The sequence below is a fragment of the Athene noctua genome, chromosome 1 (assembly GCF_965140245.1).
Source record: "Athene noctua chromosome 1, bAthNoc1.hap1.1, whole genome shotgun sequence".
NCBI classification, from domain to species: Eukaryota; Metazoa; Chordata; class Aves; order Strigiformes; family Strigidae; genus Athene; species Athene noctua.
In genome coordinates, this window is record NC_134037.1 from 221,211,127 (window position 1) to 221,225,346 (window position 14,220).

The 14,220-nt window shown below is 34.6% G+C and overlaps 1 protein-coding gene across 4 annotated transcripts in view; it reads left to right on the forward strand.

Annotated features, from left to right (window-relative positions):
• Positions 1-14,220, forward strand: part of DACH1 (dachshund family transcription factor 1) — a 368,620-nt gene that overhangs the window by 256,036 nt on the left and 98,364 nt on the right. For 3 of the 4 annotated variants that reach the window (XM_074912141.1, XM_074912169.1, XM_074912158.1), the window contains 2 exons: positions 5,272-5,407; positions 7,676-7,810. In XM_074912141.1, coding sequence (XP_074768242.1) covers positions 5,272-5,407; positions 7,676-7,810 — 271 coding nt within the window. Of the gene's footprint in view, positions 1-5,271; positions 5,408-7,672; positions 7,811-14,220 lie in introns of all 4 variants that reach the window. The other variant, XM_074912150.1, reaches the window with a different exon arrangement.

Below are 14,220 nucleotides of genomic sequence, written 5' to 3' on the forward strand. Positions count from 1 at the left end.
AGAAAGATGACATGTGCATCAGTGGGAAGTTAGTAAGATGTTTAGCAAGCTAGTGATGGTATGCCAATAAGGAAATAGAAATGAAAATTTATAACAGTCAGTCAGATAACACACATTTTATAGTGGTGATTGAGGAAGTTAGGCAATAAGTATTAGCCCAATTAATATTGTGATTCTTAGGAATAAATGTTAATTTGGAGTCTCATAGTGTTCTAGACTAAAGGAAAAATAAAACTGTAAAAGCAAACTGTCCTGTTAGGAGGGAATACAAAAGATACGCAAGTAATTAATTTATTTCACTCATTCAACTAATAAAGTGTCAAATAATACACCATTTTACAAGAAAGCCATTCCTGGAATACTTCTCACACTAGTTCAAAATAGGTCAGTAAGGAACTGAAGAGTAAGAAGTCTGTGTTTTGGTCATTGTAAAAGGGATTTGCCACAAAAAGGCTTGGAAGTCAGGTGCCTTCCCAGAAAGGTTGGAATGTTATGAACTATTCCTGATTAAAAGATATATTTTTTTAAAAATGAACTATGAAACAGTGTGTGTCATATGCCCTTTCCCCGTATAAAGTTACCTAAAGTATTGAAAAGTATGACACTGAAACTGTTATTTTATTCTCTGCACTTCAATGGCTGAAAGCACAAACATCCTTAAAGAAGTTTGTTCAGTGCTGAAGAGCATCAAGACAGCTGAATAGTCTCAAAAGCTATATACCTCTACAGCTATACTTAGTTGCGTGTCTAGAGCTCAGTCCATGACTAAAATTAAAGGATGACTAAATCCAAGAGATGAGTTGTACAGAGAAGGAAACCAGAAAAAAAGGAAAAAGCTGAGGTTGAAAGTACCTGTAGGAGAGAAACATGCAGGAGATGAAGGCTGTGCATGCAAAACTGGTAGGTTATTGGAAGTAGTGATATTCAAACTTTGTTAGAAAGATTCTGGAATTTGGTCACTAAGGAACAGGAATAGCAAAGAATAAAGTATGTTTGTGGAAAGACCGAGGTGGTGAGAACATAGAAGATATCACTTCTTTGTTTGTTCTTAGGAGCAAAAAGATTAATCCTACACATATTACCTGAAATGTTCTCTACAATAGTGATATAGGGACAACAGCTGACTCCATCAACTTTACATTTTGGTATATTTTTGAGGAAGACTTTTGGTAAGGAGGCACATTTCAAACAATGAGCACATGCTGCTGGAGCAGAAACAAAAGAGGCAAAAAAAGAGATTAATAACTACATTTGTGACCTTGTAAGAAAAAGATATATGATACAGGGAAGAAAGCATTTATGGTCTTCTGGGTACCATTACTGATATGTTAAGATAAATCTTAATAGGAAATTATTTAAAAGGAACTTCTGGAATGAGATCTTACAGTATGGTCTTAGTATCTATGCAGAGAGCTGTTTGAAAAATGTTGACAGGTACATCAAGACACTTCTACTTGTAGAGACTGAGACAGTGTTGTGTTTGGGTGGTATGTGGTATTCTGGAACAAAATTGGAGTGATTTCTAATTCTAGAGACAACTTCAGTCTCATAAGTTAAAATCTCTGACAGTTAAAATATTTTACCTGTTCTTTACAAGATAAAAAAACCCAAACAACCAGTGTCACAGGAAAAATTCTGTTATTTGTGAAATGGACTTGATATTGAGCATGTGTAACTTGTAATGTCAGTGGAGTAAGAGTATAGGAAAGGGCATTGCAGCTCCCTGAAGTGAATATTTCACATAGGGTAGGAGCATTTTTTGAGGAGTTAAATGTCAGATTCTTAAATGCTTGGGATTAATGATTTGTATTAGGTTGTAAAGAGCACCAAGATAAGGAATGCTTCAAATCTGGCCCTTAAGAGTGTGTTGTCCACTGCTTAGTATAATCTCTGGTTCTGATGACCATTTTAAAGTTTTACCAATTTTGAAAAGACCATATGTTAAATCGTTACATATGAACTAAATTGATCACACTACTTTTTACTTGTGAGTACCTGTAGAAAAAGAAACTGGGAAGCAACCAATGGAGAAAAAACTTAGCTAGTGAGTGTTATGTTTTACAAGCAGTAAATAATGCCGTATTCCTTGTTTTCTAGCAAATACAGAAAATAAAGAGTTTTAGGAGCTATTCAGCTCACCAGCCAGTACGTGCAAGGACAGTGTTTTTGGCATCCTGCTGCCACTCCAGAAGGCAGCAGATCTTTTGTAGGTCCTGCCTGTCAACCTGGTGTGGACATCTCAAAACCCTTCAGGGGCTCAAACGGCTCAAATGTGAGCAGCTGAACTGACGCGTAGGTATCTGGTTTTGGAGGACGCTCCATTGACTTATATCTCAATCGACTGAAAATCGGAGACAACCACCCTTTGTGTAGCATTCTATATACAGATGTCTCCGAAGTTTCATCTCTAGCTCATGTGTCAAAACTGCATTTAGATACTTATATTCAGATATGTAGATGTCAGACTGAACTCTGCACAGTTTCCTCCTCATACTTAATTTCAGCAAAGCAAAGATTTTTATTTGTTTGGTTGGTTGGTTGTTGGGAGACAAAGAGCCTATTTACAGTACAAGCCAACACCAGATTATCTAGAAATATCTTTAGTTAAGTGGAAGAAAGTTTGTCCTGGGAGTAGACAAGTTTTAGGAAAAATACTGGAAAGCGGACAGTATCCTAGGTGATTTCTGTTACCAGGATTATAACACAGTAAATTTTGTTTCTTTGCTGTGTCATGTAGACTTATTTATACAAAAGTAGCATTTTGCAGAAGTTACAAAATAGCTCTGATCATCTGACTTATTTACTGAACACATTTTTACACATTACATTTTTTGAAAAATTTTAAAATGAAGTCTAAATGCAAAGTTAATATTTTACCACAGACAAAGTCCATCTTTTCTACACAAAATTTCTAGTAAGGAGGACAGGTTATATTGATATTCCAGAACCATTAGTTTATCACTATGCCTTTTTAGAGCTACAGAGTATTTCAATTTATTATTAGTAGCATTTCCATTTATTATTGCAGTTAGTTTTGATAAAGACAAAAATTTGCTATAGACTATATTATTGATCATGAAATTATGAAGCAAGGTTATAAAAAATGAGTTACGGTATTAAATTATTTTCTATTTCTGCGTAGTTCAATCCCGTGTTTTGTTGGGGTGAAAGGGTATTTTACAAATGAATTGATAAAGCCAGTATGTATAGTTTTCTCACAGAGTTTGTCTGCTATGTTATAAGTGAATAAAACTCATTATCTGTTTTATTTGTGCAGTAATTATATTTTGTTGTCCTGTGCATTCCTTTTGCTCTCTCCATCTCATAATACATGCTGTAAAAGCACACATAAATAAATAGGATAAACAAATTAAGCTGTTTAAATAAATTAATTTACTCTGCAGCTCTGTATTCAAATCTTATGTGCTCACTGGATTTCATTTTAATGAAACCCTTCTAAGAACAATACATTGTATGCCAAACAGTGAAATTATATATTGAATGAATGATTAAATATACCGTCTTCCAATTTATACCAAATCTGTACGCTGTGCATGTTTAAATCCTCCTAAATCTAAAGAAATAAATCTTCTACATTCTGAAAACCTCTGCATTATAATCCTCCTCTTGAATACCCAGTTCATGGACATATAAACACAATCAAAGTCATAATAAGCCTAGAGCTATGATACAGTTAAACTGTCATTATCAATGGTTTTGACTTAAAAACCCAAGACTATTAAAGTGGAATCCACTTAAATGTCTTGAAACGTTCCTCTGAAAGGTCTTCTCCCACTCCATCCATAGGTCTATTGAATCTCTTTGCAGTCAGAATCTCACATTTAGCAAATATTTATTATAAAACTTACCTGGAACAAATCTGTTGATTACTGTAGATGGTCATGTTGCTAAGTTTCATATGAATGCGTTTAGAGGAATAAATGTTCATCTAGCTACTGTGCAGGAAAAAATAATGACTCCTGCAGTGTGAGGAACATGATGCTCTTTTTCAGGAAAACTTTTAGGCATTTGCAGCAGCAAGTTTTTTTATGTGCTATTAAACACTAATCATATTATTTCATTACTGAAATCTTTTAATTAGTTGAATGTATACAGTTGTTTGTTGGTTTTGGTTTGGGTTGTTTGTTTTTTGGGTTTTTTTTTGTGTTTTTTTTTTTTAATTAGGAGTCAGGATTTCAATTATCAAATGGGAAAAAAAAAGCTGACAACAACAAAAAAAACCCTAGTTTAACATTTTCAGTCTCTCTAATAGATTTCCCTTGTAGGAACTATTTATTTTTATCACTGTTTGAACAAACCAACCTAACTCACACATATTTTAGCAATGACCTAAAGTCTTCAGAGCTATTAGTAATAAAAAGGAAACTGCAGGGAAAGATAGAGAATTTTCTAGAAAGGACTACCATGCACTCAGCTCCCTTTGTTTATTGTTTCTGTCAAAGTTCTGTGTAAATGTCAGATATATCTATCTGCTCTATACTGACAGTTCTTACATAGCAGAAGTGCAGTTCAAACCATCACAGTCCTCATGCTCTAGTTTTCAAAATCAAGGAACATCTTGAAATGCATCCTGTCTTCTTCTGGCTACCATGCCAGGCTTTCCCCTGGATAGAAAAACATGAATGGGCATTTTTCCCCATTTTTAAGTAGTGATATGGCCTTCCAAAAAATGTGGTTTGTTCCAGGTATTGTCCTCCATGGTATGAGGAGCCATTTGAACTTTCATCACACATGTTACTGTTATAGGTTCAGTAGGGAGATTATATTTTCTTTGTGATCCATAGGACTTCCGTAAGATCTCATTGCCCTTTGAAATTAAAACGTGGAGTAAAATTCAGCATAAGCTAAACCAGTGTCTTTACTTACTTACAAAAGGACATAGTTTCTCATCCAATAAGGCTAAAGTCTATAAACCAAAATGTGTATTTCCAATTCAACCTCATGCTAATAGAAGTCAGGGGAAAAAATAATCAAAAGCAAAACAAAAACCTTATATTTATAAGTAGTCCGGAAGGCAGTTTAAAAGCCTGACAGGATGAGCAGCGCTCACATTGCATACTAAAATGTAAGGTCTAGTGTCCTAAAATTGCCAAATTTCCTTTGAGAGTACTCTGCAAATCCTGGACACCTCAACAGAGGAAATAATGGGTTGTAATTTAAGAAGGAGATACAGTTCAGGGAAATGATGTTTGGAAATAGAGGTTTAGTTTAACCTTGCCTTTTTTTGCAAATATTTTTTGTGGGGTCTAGGAACGTGTTCCAGACAGCCCTTCTCCTGCTCCTTCTCTTGAAGAGGGCCGAAGACCTGGCAGCCATCCATCCTCTCATCGAAGCAGCAGTGTGTCCAGCTCTCCTGCACGGACCGAGAGCTCTTCAGACAGAATCCGTAGGTCACATTCTTCTTGTCACCACTTTAAATTTGATTAGGTGCAGATGGTTTTTCTAATCAAAATGCCCTCGTCTTAAATAGATCTCATATGTATCATGTTCAGAAGTTCAGCTGCAATAACTATCTCCCAGCATTATGTTCCCCAGTTTACAGTATTATAATATCTGATGCTACATTAACGGGTACTTATATAAACTGCCATCATGTCATATTAAACATAAAGATATGAGCTATGAAATACAGAATTGCAGCCAGGAAGCAATTCGCTAGATTAGTTTTAGAACTGAACATATAGTGTAAATATTTTTTAAAGAAATTGAGTTTTATTTAATCTGGTTACTCTGTTTTGATTTCTAAATTGAATCTGATTTCATAAGCAACATATTATATGGTAGAAGTGCTTGGTAAAGAGTAATTAGGTTAAATCAATTAAAAAATTACATACTTTATAAATTTTTTTATTATAAAAATTTGTGATGGTGAGAAATATGATACAGAGAGTATTATCACCTTATAGCTCACAAGGGATGGAGTGAAATTAAACCGTGGTGTCTCAGAGTGGTATCATTTTTATCAAGGCTCCATGTACAGGATATAAATGATATGGCAAAGACCATTAAGTCTATGATATTTCAGTTCAACAGCCTGGAAATTAAGGTTTTAAACATACTATTTTACGGATATTTACCTAAATTCATATTACACTTGTCCATTCCTTTTATTATTGCTTTGTTGCAGGTTTTTGTGTTTTAAGGCATCTATCCACAGTGGAATTTGTCAGTAGGTGAAACTGGAGGATTTGGCATGCAGATAGGCGGCCATGAAACAGCTATATGCAATATGTAGTTGTGTTGATTAGACGCAGCACGTGTCTTTTAGACTGCTTCCTTTCAGGCTCTGTGCAGACTCAGGAAGCTGACTCTTCATTGACCTTCAGATGAAAGATTTTTCATTACTGTGTGATGAAAAATGACTTACCAAGGAAAGAAATGAGGCCTGACCATGACAAGCTGAAAATTCTGTTTTCTTACCACTTGGACAATTCAGAGTGCAGATTAAACTGGCATCCCATATACTGTGACCTGTCTATTTCCCCAGGCTCAACCCATGAGCCTTTCATTATATTTTCTCTCCCCTGTCCAGCTGAGGAGGGGGAGTGATAGATCAGCTTTTGGCATCCAGCCAGGGTCAAGCCACCAGAGTTCATGAGTAAAGTTCTGGGAACAAAACCTCACAACCCTGGATTTTTAATTTTTAATTTTGTTGTTGTTGTTGTTGTTCATTAAATACCATATTTTGTACAACCATTGAAGACCTTTCCCATTGTTCTCTAAATTAAAAAAAAAAAAAAAATTAAAAATTGAAAGATACTTGAATGACGCTTTTTTTAAAATAAATTGTACTGTTCAGGTTACTCTGCTTACTTATGAGTGAAGTGGGACCTTTGCACACTGTTTCTTTTAATGTGAACATAACAGAGTTCCTTAAACACTGGAACACTTCAGTAGCTTATTTATTTATAAAATAACTATTTTCACTCCTATCTGAGTTGTTAACATCACACTCGATTCTTAAGTACATCTGCTTTTGTGGGACCAGCAACAGTAAGATGACTGCTACAGAAATATGGGTTATGTATAAAAAAATGCTTTACTGAAAATGTCGTAAGCCTCTCGCAAATCATTTTTTTCAGGATAAAAACATAGGGGATTTAAAGTACCTTTTATGGGGTTTTGAGGTCTATTTGAGAACTTGGAAAGACCTTTTCAAGCTATCTGATGAGCAAATAAGCAATTCTACTGTTGCACAGTATATTTTGAAAAAACGTGTTTATTATCTGGCTGGCCACATTGCTTAATTTAAGGAAGTTATGGACTCCATGTTGGGAATGACAATATACAAGAGTTTTTGTACAACTGACTAAAAAAAAAATAAAGCAGTAAGTATCTCACATTGACCCTTCTATGCTTTTCTGGTTTGCTTCATTTTGCATTTCAGTTCCTGTTAAATAAACGAGAAAATGTTCGCAAATATCCAATTTTGTCCAAAGATACTGAACTCTTCATTTTATAATGAATTGTTTTAAACAGAATTAACAGGGAAAAACTCCCCCACTGTATGGATACTGATAGCACTAATTAGGTAACTTTGTGATTGTTAGCATTCTTAATTATAAATTAAGAGAAAGAGTATATAAAGTAAGTTCAAAAGTGTATTGTTAATATGACAGTTGATTTTCTTTCTGCCTGCACTTGTGTCTAGCAGCTGTCCATCAGAATGGGCTATCTATGAACCAGATGCTGATGGGTTTGTCACCTAATGTCTTGCCTGGACCTAAGGAGGGTGATCTGGCTGGTCATGACGTGGGACATGAGACAAAAAGAATACACATTGAGAAAGGTAATATGAATATTATGGTTCTACAGTTTCAGTGTAAAACAAGTATTGTCTCAACAGCTAAATAGTATTATAATTGGAATTTTTATTTTTTAATTGGGATTTTTTTTTGTTTGTTTCACAAATTAAATTATAACATGATGATAGCTTTCTTGATTCTTCTACTTTGTGGTCCTTGAGATTATGAACAATATTTATATGAGGGAGGAATTTCATAAAGATTACAAAGAAGGATTAGTGAAAAACAATTTTACATCACTACTGTGTCTCTGACCCTTCTACAACACTGTTTAGGTATTAAGTTTCTATCTTCATCCAGTTGACTTCAGTGACCTACTTCCCAAAGGGACTGAGCACCGTGAAAATTAGTCCATGTGTGCGAAAAGAAAAAAGGCTAATACCAAGCCATTAAATTAGGGAATTGCATAAAATGATCCTGGTACACATTATATAATAGGATTTAAATTTAATTGAGTATATGACCAAAGTGTTTGATCTAGGTGAATAGTCCACATGCACTTATGCTGATTATGACACCATTTCATCTCTGTTGATATTCAAAGTTAAGTTCCTGTTCAGGGTTATTACAGGGGATTTTGGACAGGTGGTGGTGGAATTTTAAAAGGTGCATTTCATGTTACATTTACTTTATATATGTGAATTTTAGGTATTATAGACTAGAAACATTTTGGTTCAAGAGAGGTTAGAAATATGGCATATCCTTTGAAAAAATGTTCTTTGGGCTTATCAGAAAAATCACTTCTTTGAGCACACTGAGACCAAAAGGAAAAGGTGTAATAGCCAGACATTGAAACAGAGCTGGGGAAACTGCTGTAGTAATGATTTCAGAATAAGATATTTTGTGCCACATTTTAATAGCTATAAGATGATACCTTCTCTGTCTTGTGTTTGAACATTGAGACATGAAAAAGAATTAAAATCTGGACAATTCTTTTCTGGACAGGTGGCATTTTTAATAGGATTACCAGAAAAATTAATGGAAACAACATTTCTTTTATATAAACCATTTAGTTTGGTTCATTGCACACACAACCTGTTTTAGCTTATACTATGCCCTCACCCAGCCCCTGCAAATTGTATCCCTGCTGTGAAGTATGATGTGATCAAATAGGTTTGTTTTGAATTTCCATAAACGATTTTATTTCAGCCTTTGAGGTTACTCATTTAAGTGTAATCAGACTGGTAAATCCGGCAAAGAGAAGTACATATTAAGAATCGCTACTATTTTTGCATGTCATTCAGGTTTTTCAGAGGCTTTGTTTATAGTGGTACCCCAAATGTATTTTCCAATCTATTGCCAGTTCACATTTTTGCAAGATCTGTTCTCATTAAAACTGCTGAGAATTCTCATTTTTCTTCAGTCCTTGTTTAGGTCAAACCTTCTATTTCCTGTTCTTTTTTCCCCCCTCTGTTCCAGCCTACTGAATTAATGGTAAATATTCATGGGCTATCTAGATTGATAGGGTATACTAAATTAAAAATTGTTTTCTGTCATGACTACATTTATCATGTCTCTCATACCAATCTTGTAACTTTAATACTAATCTAATCTGTATTAAAACAAGTGATTTAACTTATAGATATTTGTGGAGATAGTAATTATCTACTTCTGTCACTGTGAGCTTGAAATCAGATTTCCAAACTGTTGCTTACCACTGCAAATCAGTGAGAATGCAACCATATTTAAAAATGCGAACAAACATATGTAGGTGGCGGTACTCTTATTGTTGAAAATGCATCACCTTCATCATCTGATTCAAAAGAAAGAGAGAGAGAGGAAAACAGAAGTTTGTGTTTTCTTCTACTTTTGTTGACAGAAATCTATCAGCTACAACTAAAATGGCTTTTAATTGAACCTGGGAATTTGTGCCGGGTAAAGAAGGCCCTGTTTTTTCTCTTCTTATCTTCTCTTCCATTAAAAAAATTAAAAGGCCAAAAATCTCTAAAGTGATCTGAGATCAGGGAAAGCTTACAGTCAACAGAGAATTTAAAAGGGGAATAAAGTTACAGCAGAGGCAACTGATCAACATACCAAATTTTGGAAAGACTTAACATATGTCAGAGGGATGAATCACTTCTCTGACCTGATCTATGAGTTGGATACAGGAGAGAAAATACCATTTATCTGTTATCAACGTAAAACAAATAAGTTAATTTACCCAGTACTTGCAACAAAGTCTAATGTATTTAGAAACTATTCACTGATACTTGCAAACTGAATAACAGTTTGAGGGTATTCAGTCTTTTGAAGATCATATACATTTCTATTCAAAATTCAGCCAGAATTATTATTAGTTGCAAAACTAATAATACGGTGCGTTTAAGCTACCAGTAAATCTCTTGTGAAGTTTTTTGTTTTGGCTTTTTTTAAATTTTATTTTTCTTTAGACCGTCTTCAAAATCTGTTCTCAGGTTCTGGTGTATGCAGCCTGGAGTGACCTCACATTCCATTGGAGTCAGGTTGTCATTATCCCACCAAGAATCAAATTAGGTTCTATGGATCTGACTCTCTGCCTGTTTACACCAGGCTCTGTGTCAATATTTCTTGCAAGAAAACAGGAGTTTCTCTTCTCAAAGACAAAGTGTAAACTGTGGGTGTTGGGAACATTTTCCAGCTGTTGACTCCAGATGTGCAACTTGGCCATGTCCTAGCTCATGTTGGGGCAAGACCCAATGTACACATCTGAAGATCCACCCACTCCCTGGGTTCCATGAGAAGAAAACTTAGATCTGCTAAGGGTTATGTTGTCATCCAGCCAGGTTCCTAGTCTGGACTAGGGAGAACTGCAGGAGACACTGCAGAGCACTTCTGCCCCACAGTTCATACATAATTCAAGATGTCATTATCTGTATGACTGGAGAAGTCAATCACCCTAGATTTCCAGGATTTTTCTTTATTAAAGGGTAGCAGATTTTCCATTTTTACTGGAAGTGGTCTGTAGAACTGCAAGTGATCCTGGGAAGAATGAGGTAAGTTCAAGTACATAGTGTTAGTTCAAGTACTTGACAGCCATCATCAAAACCAAGTATCTAATTTTGTAACCTGTAATTATGGACTATTTGATGATGCACATTTGGCTTTATTAGATCAGATCACAAGAATGACTTAGGTAAAGTATAGAAGTCATAGTAAAAAAGATCCATTCAGCCTTTTACGTTAAAATTAAGGCTCTGAGTCTTTTCAGGTAAAGTTTTTATGACTCAAAGAGTTTGCTCTAGATAGTCCCTCAGTATTGGTGAACTATATTTTATCACTTATCCTGCTCAGCTGTTATCTGAAGTCCTGCAAATCTCCCAGTCTGAAATTGTGAGAAGTGTATTTTTGATGGTTTTTATGGGGCTGAATACTTGTTCAGCTCTTCAGTGATGTTTGTTAAATCTGAAAACAGCATAGGAAAGAGGAACTAGTAGAGAACCTAAGGACTAGACTGCTGAATCCTGATTGTTTTCTTGCTCAGTGACCTGCGGTGTTTCAAGAAAAAGAGTTCAAAATAATCAATGGTTTGAAAGTTAAACACACACCCCTTGGAGATGTGGATCCCAATTCCTTGTAGGCAGAAGAGGGAATTGAACTTGTGACAAATTTCCTGGGCAGTATCCTTGGGGTTTATGTTTTGTGTAAAAGAGGGAAGTATATTTTACCATTGTCCCTTTGCCCTTAGACCTAGAGTCTGATCATATGGGATCTGCAAGGCGGAATTTATAGCTCAGTCCTACTATCATAGTTTCTGTATTTACTAGCTCCAGATAGCTGCATATGATTTTCTGTTGACATTAGACAGACTATAGTTCTACTTGTTAACTTCATTAGATTGCAGTTTGGAGTACCTGGTTTGGGTGATGCTAACTGATGTTAGAGGCAATGTCCACTCATAACACCTCCTAAGTGGTACCTTCCCAGCAATACCTACACTATATACTACATAGGAATGTAAAACCCAGATCATTTCAGCCCAAGATTCCCATCTGCAGGACAAACACCTAAAAGTTAGTTACTTTAACACCAAATTTAGATGCTTAACTCTTTTATTGGATCTGGCCGTAGGGCATCAGATTAGAATTTTCTGTCTGCATCAATTTATATTTTTTTAGATTGACACCAACAGCAAATGAAGCCTGAATGTCATGCTTACATTTTAAATTGAATATGTTATTTGAGGTGTTATGGGAAGGATGCTTTCTTGTTGAAAATATGCATGCTGTTTTCTATAATAAAATATTAAATATTCACCATGTTCACAAAGGAAGCTAAATTATTTCTTTCAGAAAAGCTTTTAAACTGTGATTTTAATGGAAATTTTTAAGTAATTTTCAGATAATCATCAATAACTGCTTCTTGACTACTATGATAGCAGCAATTAAGGTATAACTTCATCAAATCCATGTATTAAAAAGTCTCAGTCTTTCTTTTTGTTTTTATGTCCCCCTGTAGACTTATGAGCAATCTTAGACCTCTAGCTAATATAAAATAATAGATTTCCAATATATCCTTAGTGCAAAATGGAAATAAGTTAAATATTTCAAAGTTATTATTAGAATTTTATTTTCCTGTTAGCAGTCACACATCAAAAAGGGAAATAATGATAACTATGTCATCCTATATAGTTAGACATTCATTCTGCATTATCAGCAGTAGATTCTTTTATAATATATATGTAGTGTAAATATATATCAAGCATGCTTATTCACCTTAATAAATACAGAAACATATATGAGTATGCTTTTATAAATATGAAAGACTCAAAGGAAGTTTTAGCATCAACAAAGATTTTCTTCTACCTGAGCTGTCTTCTAGCAAAGTCAGCAAACAGATGATCCCGAACTTTGCTTAAATTCTGTTTCTGGTCTGTGTTATAATTTTAGTTAAGTCTCTGAGAAGGCTCTTTTTTAAAGAAAGTTATTATGAGTTGATGTACAGAGGAATTTTCATTCATAGTTCTGCTGTCCAACTGCTGGTGTAAACATACTTTTTCTGTCCATAAATGCACAAAGAGATATTTACACAATATATTTTACTGAATATTGCATTTTAGTGTAACAAGAAGAATAGAAACAGACCTTAATGGGTATCTGTGTGCAAATATATTTACAGTTCACATATTTCAGATCTAGACTCTCAATTAGCTTCTTAAATGTTACCTATTAAATCTCAATATATTAATTTGTAATTCCTTAAGATACTGAGCTCAGGCTATGTATTTATACATCATCTAGCCCATTGTGAAAGTGATCTCGATTTGAGCTTTAAATACTTCTCAAACCCTAAACAGATAGTAGTAAAATTTGTCACCTGTGGCAGATAATATAAAGATCCACTAAGTGAAAGGTTCGGAAAACCTGGTATCACCAAAATAACCTTTCGACACTCTGGTTGTTGCTGTGTCTTTTCACTCAGCCCAAGAGGCTCAAGAATGCTTAAAGTACATTAAAAGCTATTACAGTTAATGGACTACAAAGGTGAAAAATGAAATTGCAAGTTTTTTCTTAATGGGTTGTTATTTACTAAGAAGCCAGAAAACATCTATTTTGGTTGCATAGAAAACACAAAAGCTTTTCATATTGTTGAATAAGATGTGAATAATATGTGTATGCAGAAAAGAGTGCAAGGGTAGGACAAATTTCTGAAAGGTATTTTTAGAAAAATATTGGATAAGAGTATTTCTAGAGACGCTCACTAAGCCATCCTCCAACAAGACACTTCTTCCACAGACTTGTTTTGACACAATTTAGGAGAGATTTGATGTACAGTTTTTACTTGAGGGATATGTGCACATCAGTTCCAAAATATCCCACGTGAACTGGACTCATTGCAGCCCAATTGCACATATATGTACTGCTTATTCTGTATTTGCAGTTACTCAAATGCATCTTGGACATACATGACTTTCTGAATAGGCTCAAATGAATTACATGTGCACAAAAGACCTGATATATTCTCAGTCTATTCAAACAACTCTGCATGTACAATTCCTCTGTGACTTGTGCCCCAAACAGTTCCCAAAAGATACCTTTTCTTTTATTTCTTTTATTTTAAATTTTTCTTTTCAATGGTTATTATGTGTCTTTCATGTAATAGACCTTAGAATGGTCTTTATGGTGTCTGATGGTCTCTATTACATATATAGGGAAGGGGAGATAAAAACCTCTTTGAAATAGTTTGTGTGGTCATTTAAATTTTTTTTTTAATGAATTGTTAAACAGAAGATATAATGGTAATTGATAAGATGTTAGAAAGGACTTTTTTATCATGCTACCACATTGCAGTTTTTAGATCATTAGTTCCCTTTGTGTTTGGTGCTAGGAAAGCTATATTATAGGGAAGGAAGTTAATGAGGTTATGGCTGTTCACACTAAGAGAGGATATGTCCCATAGCACCATAAGGATGACCAGA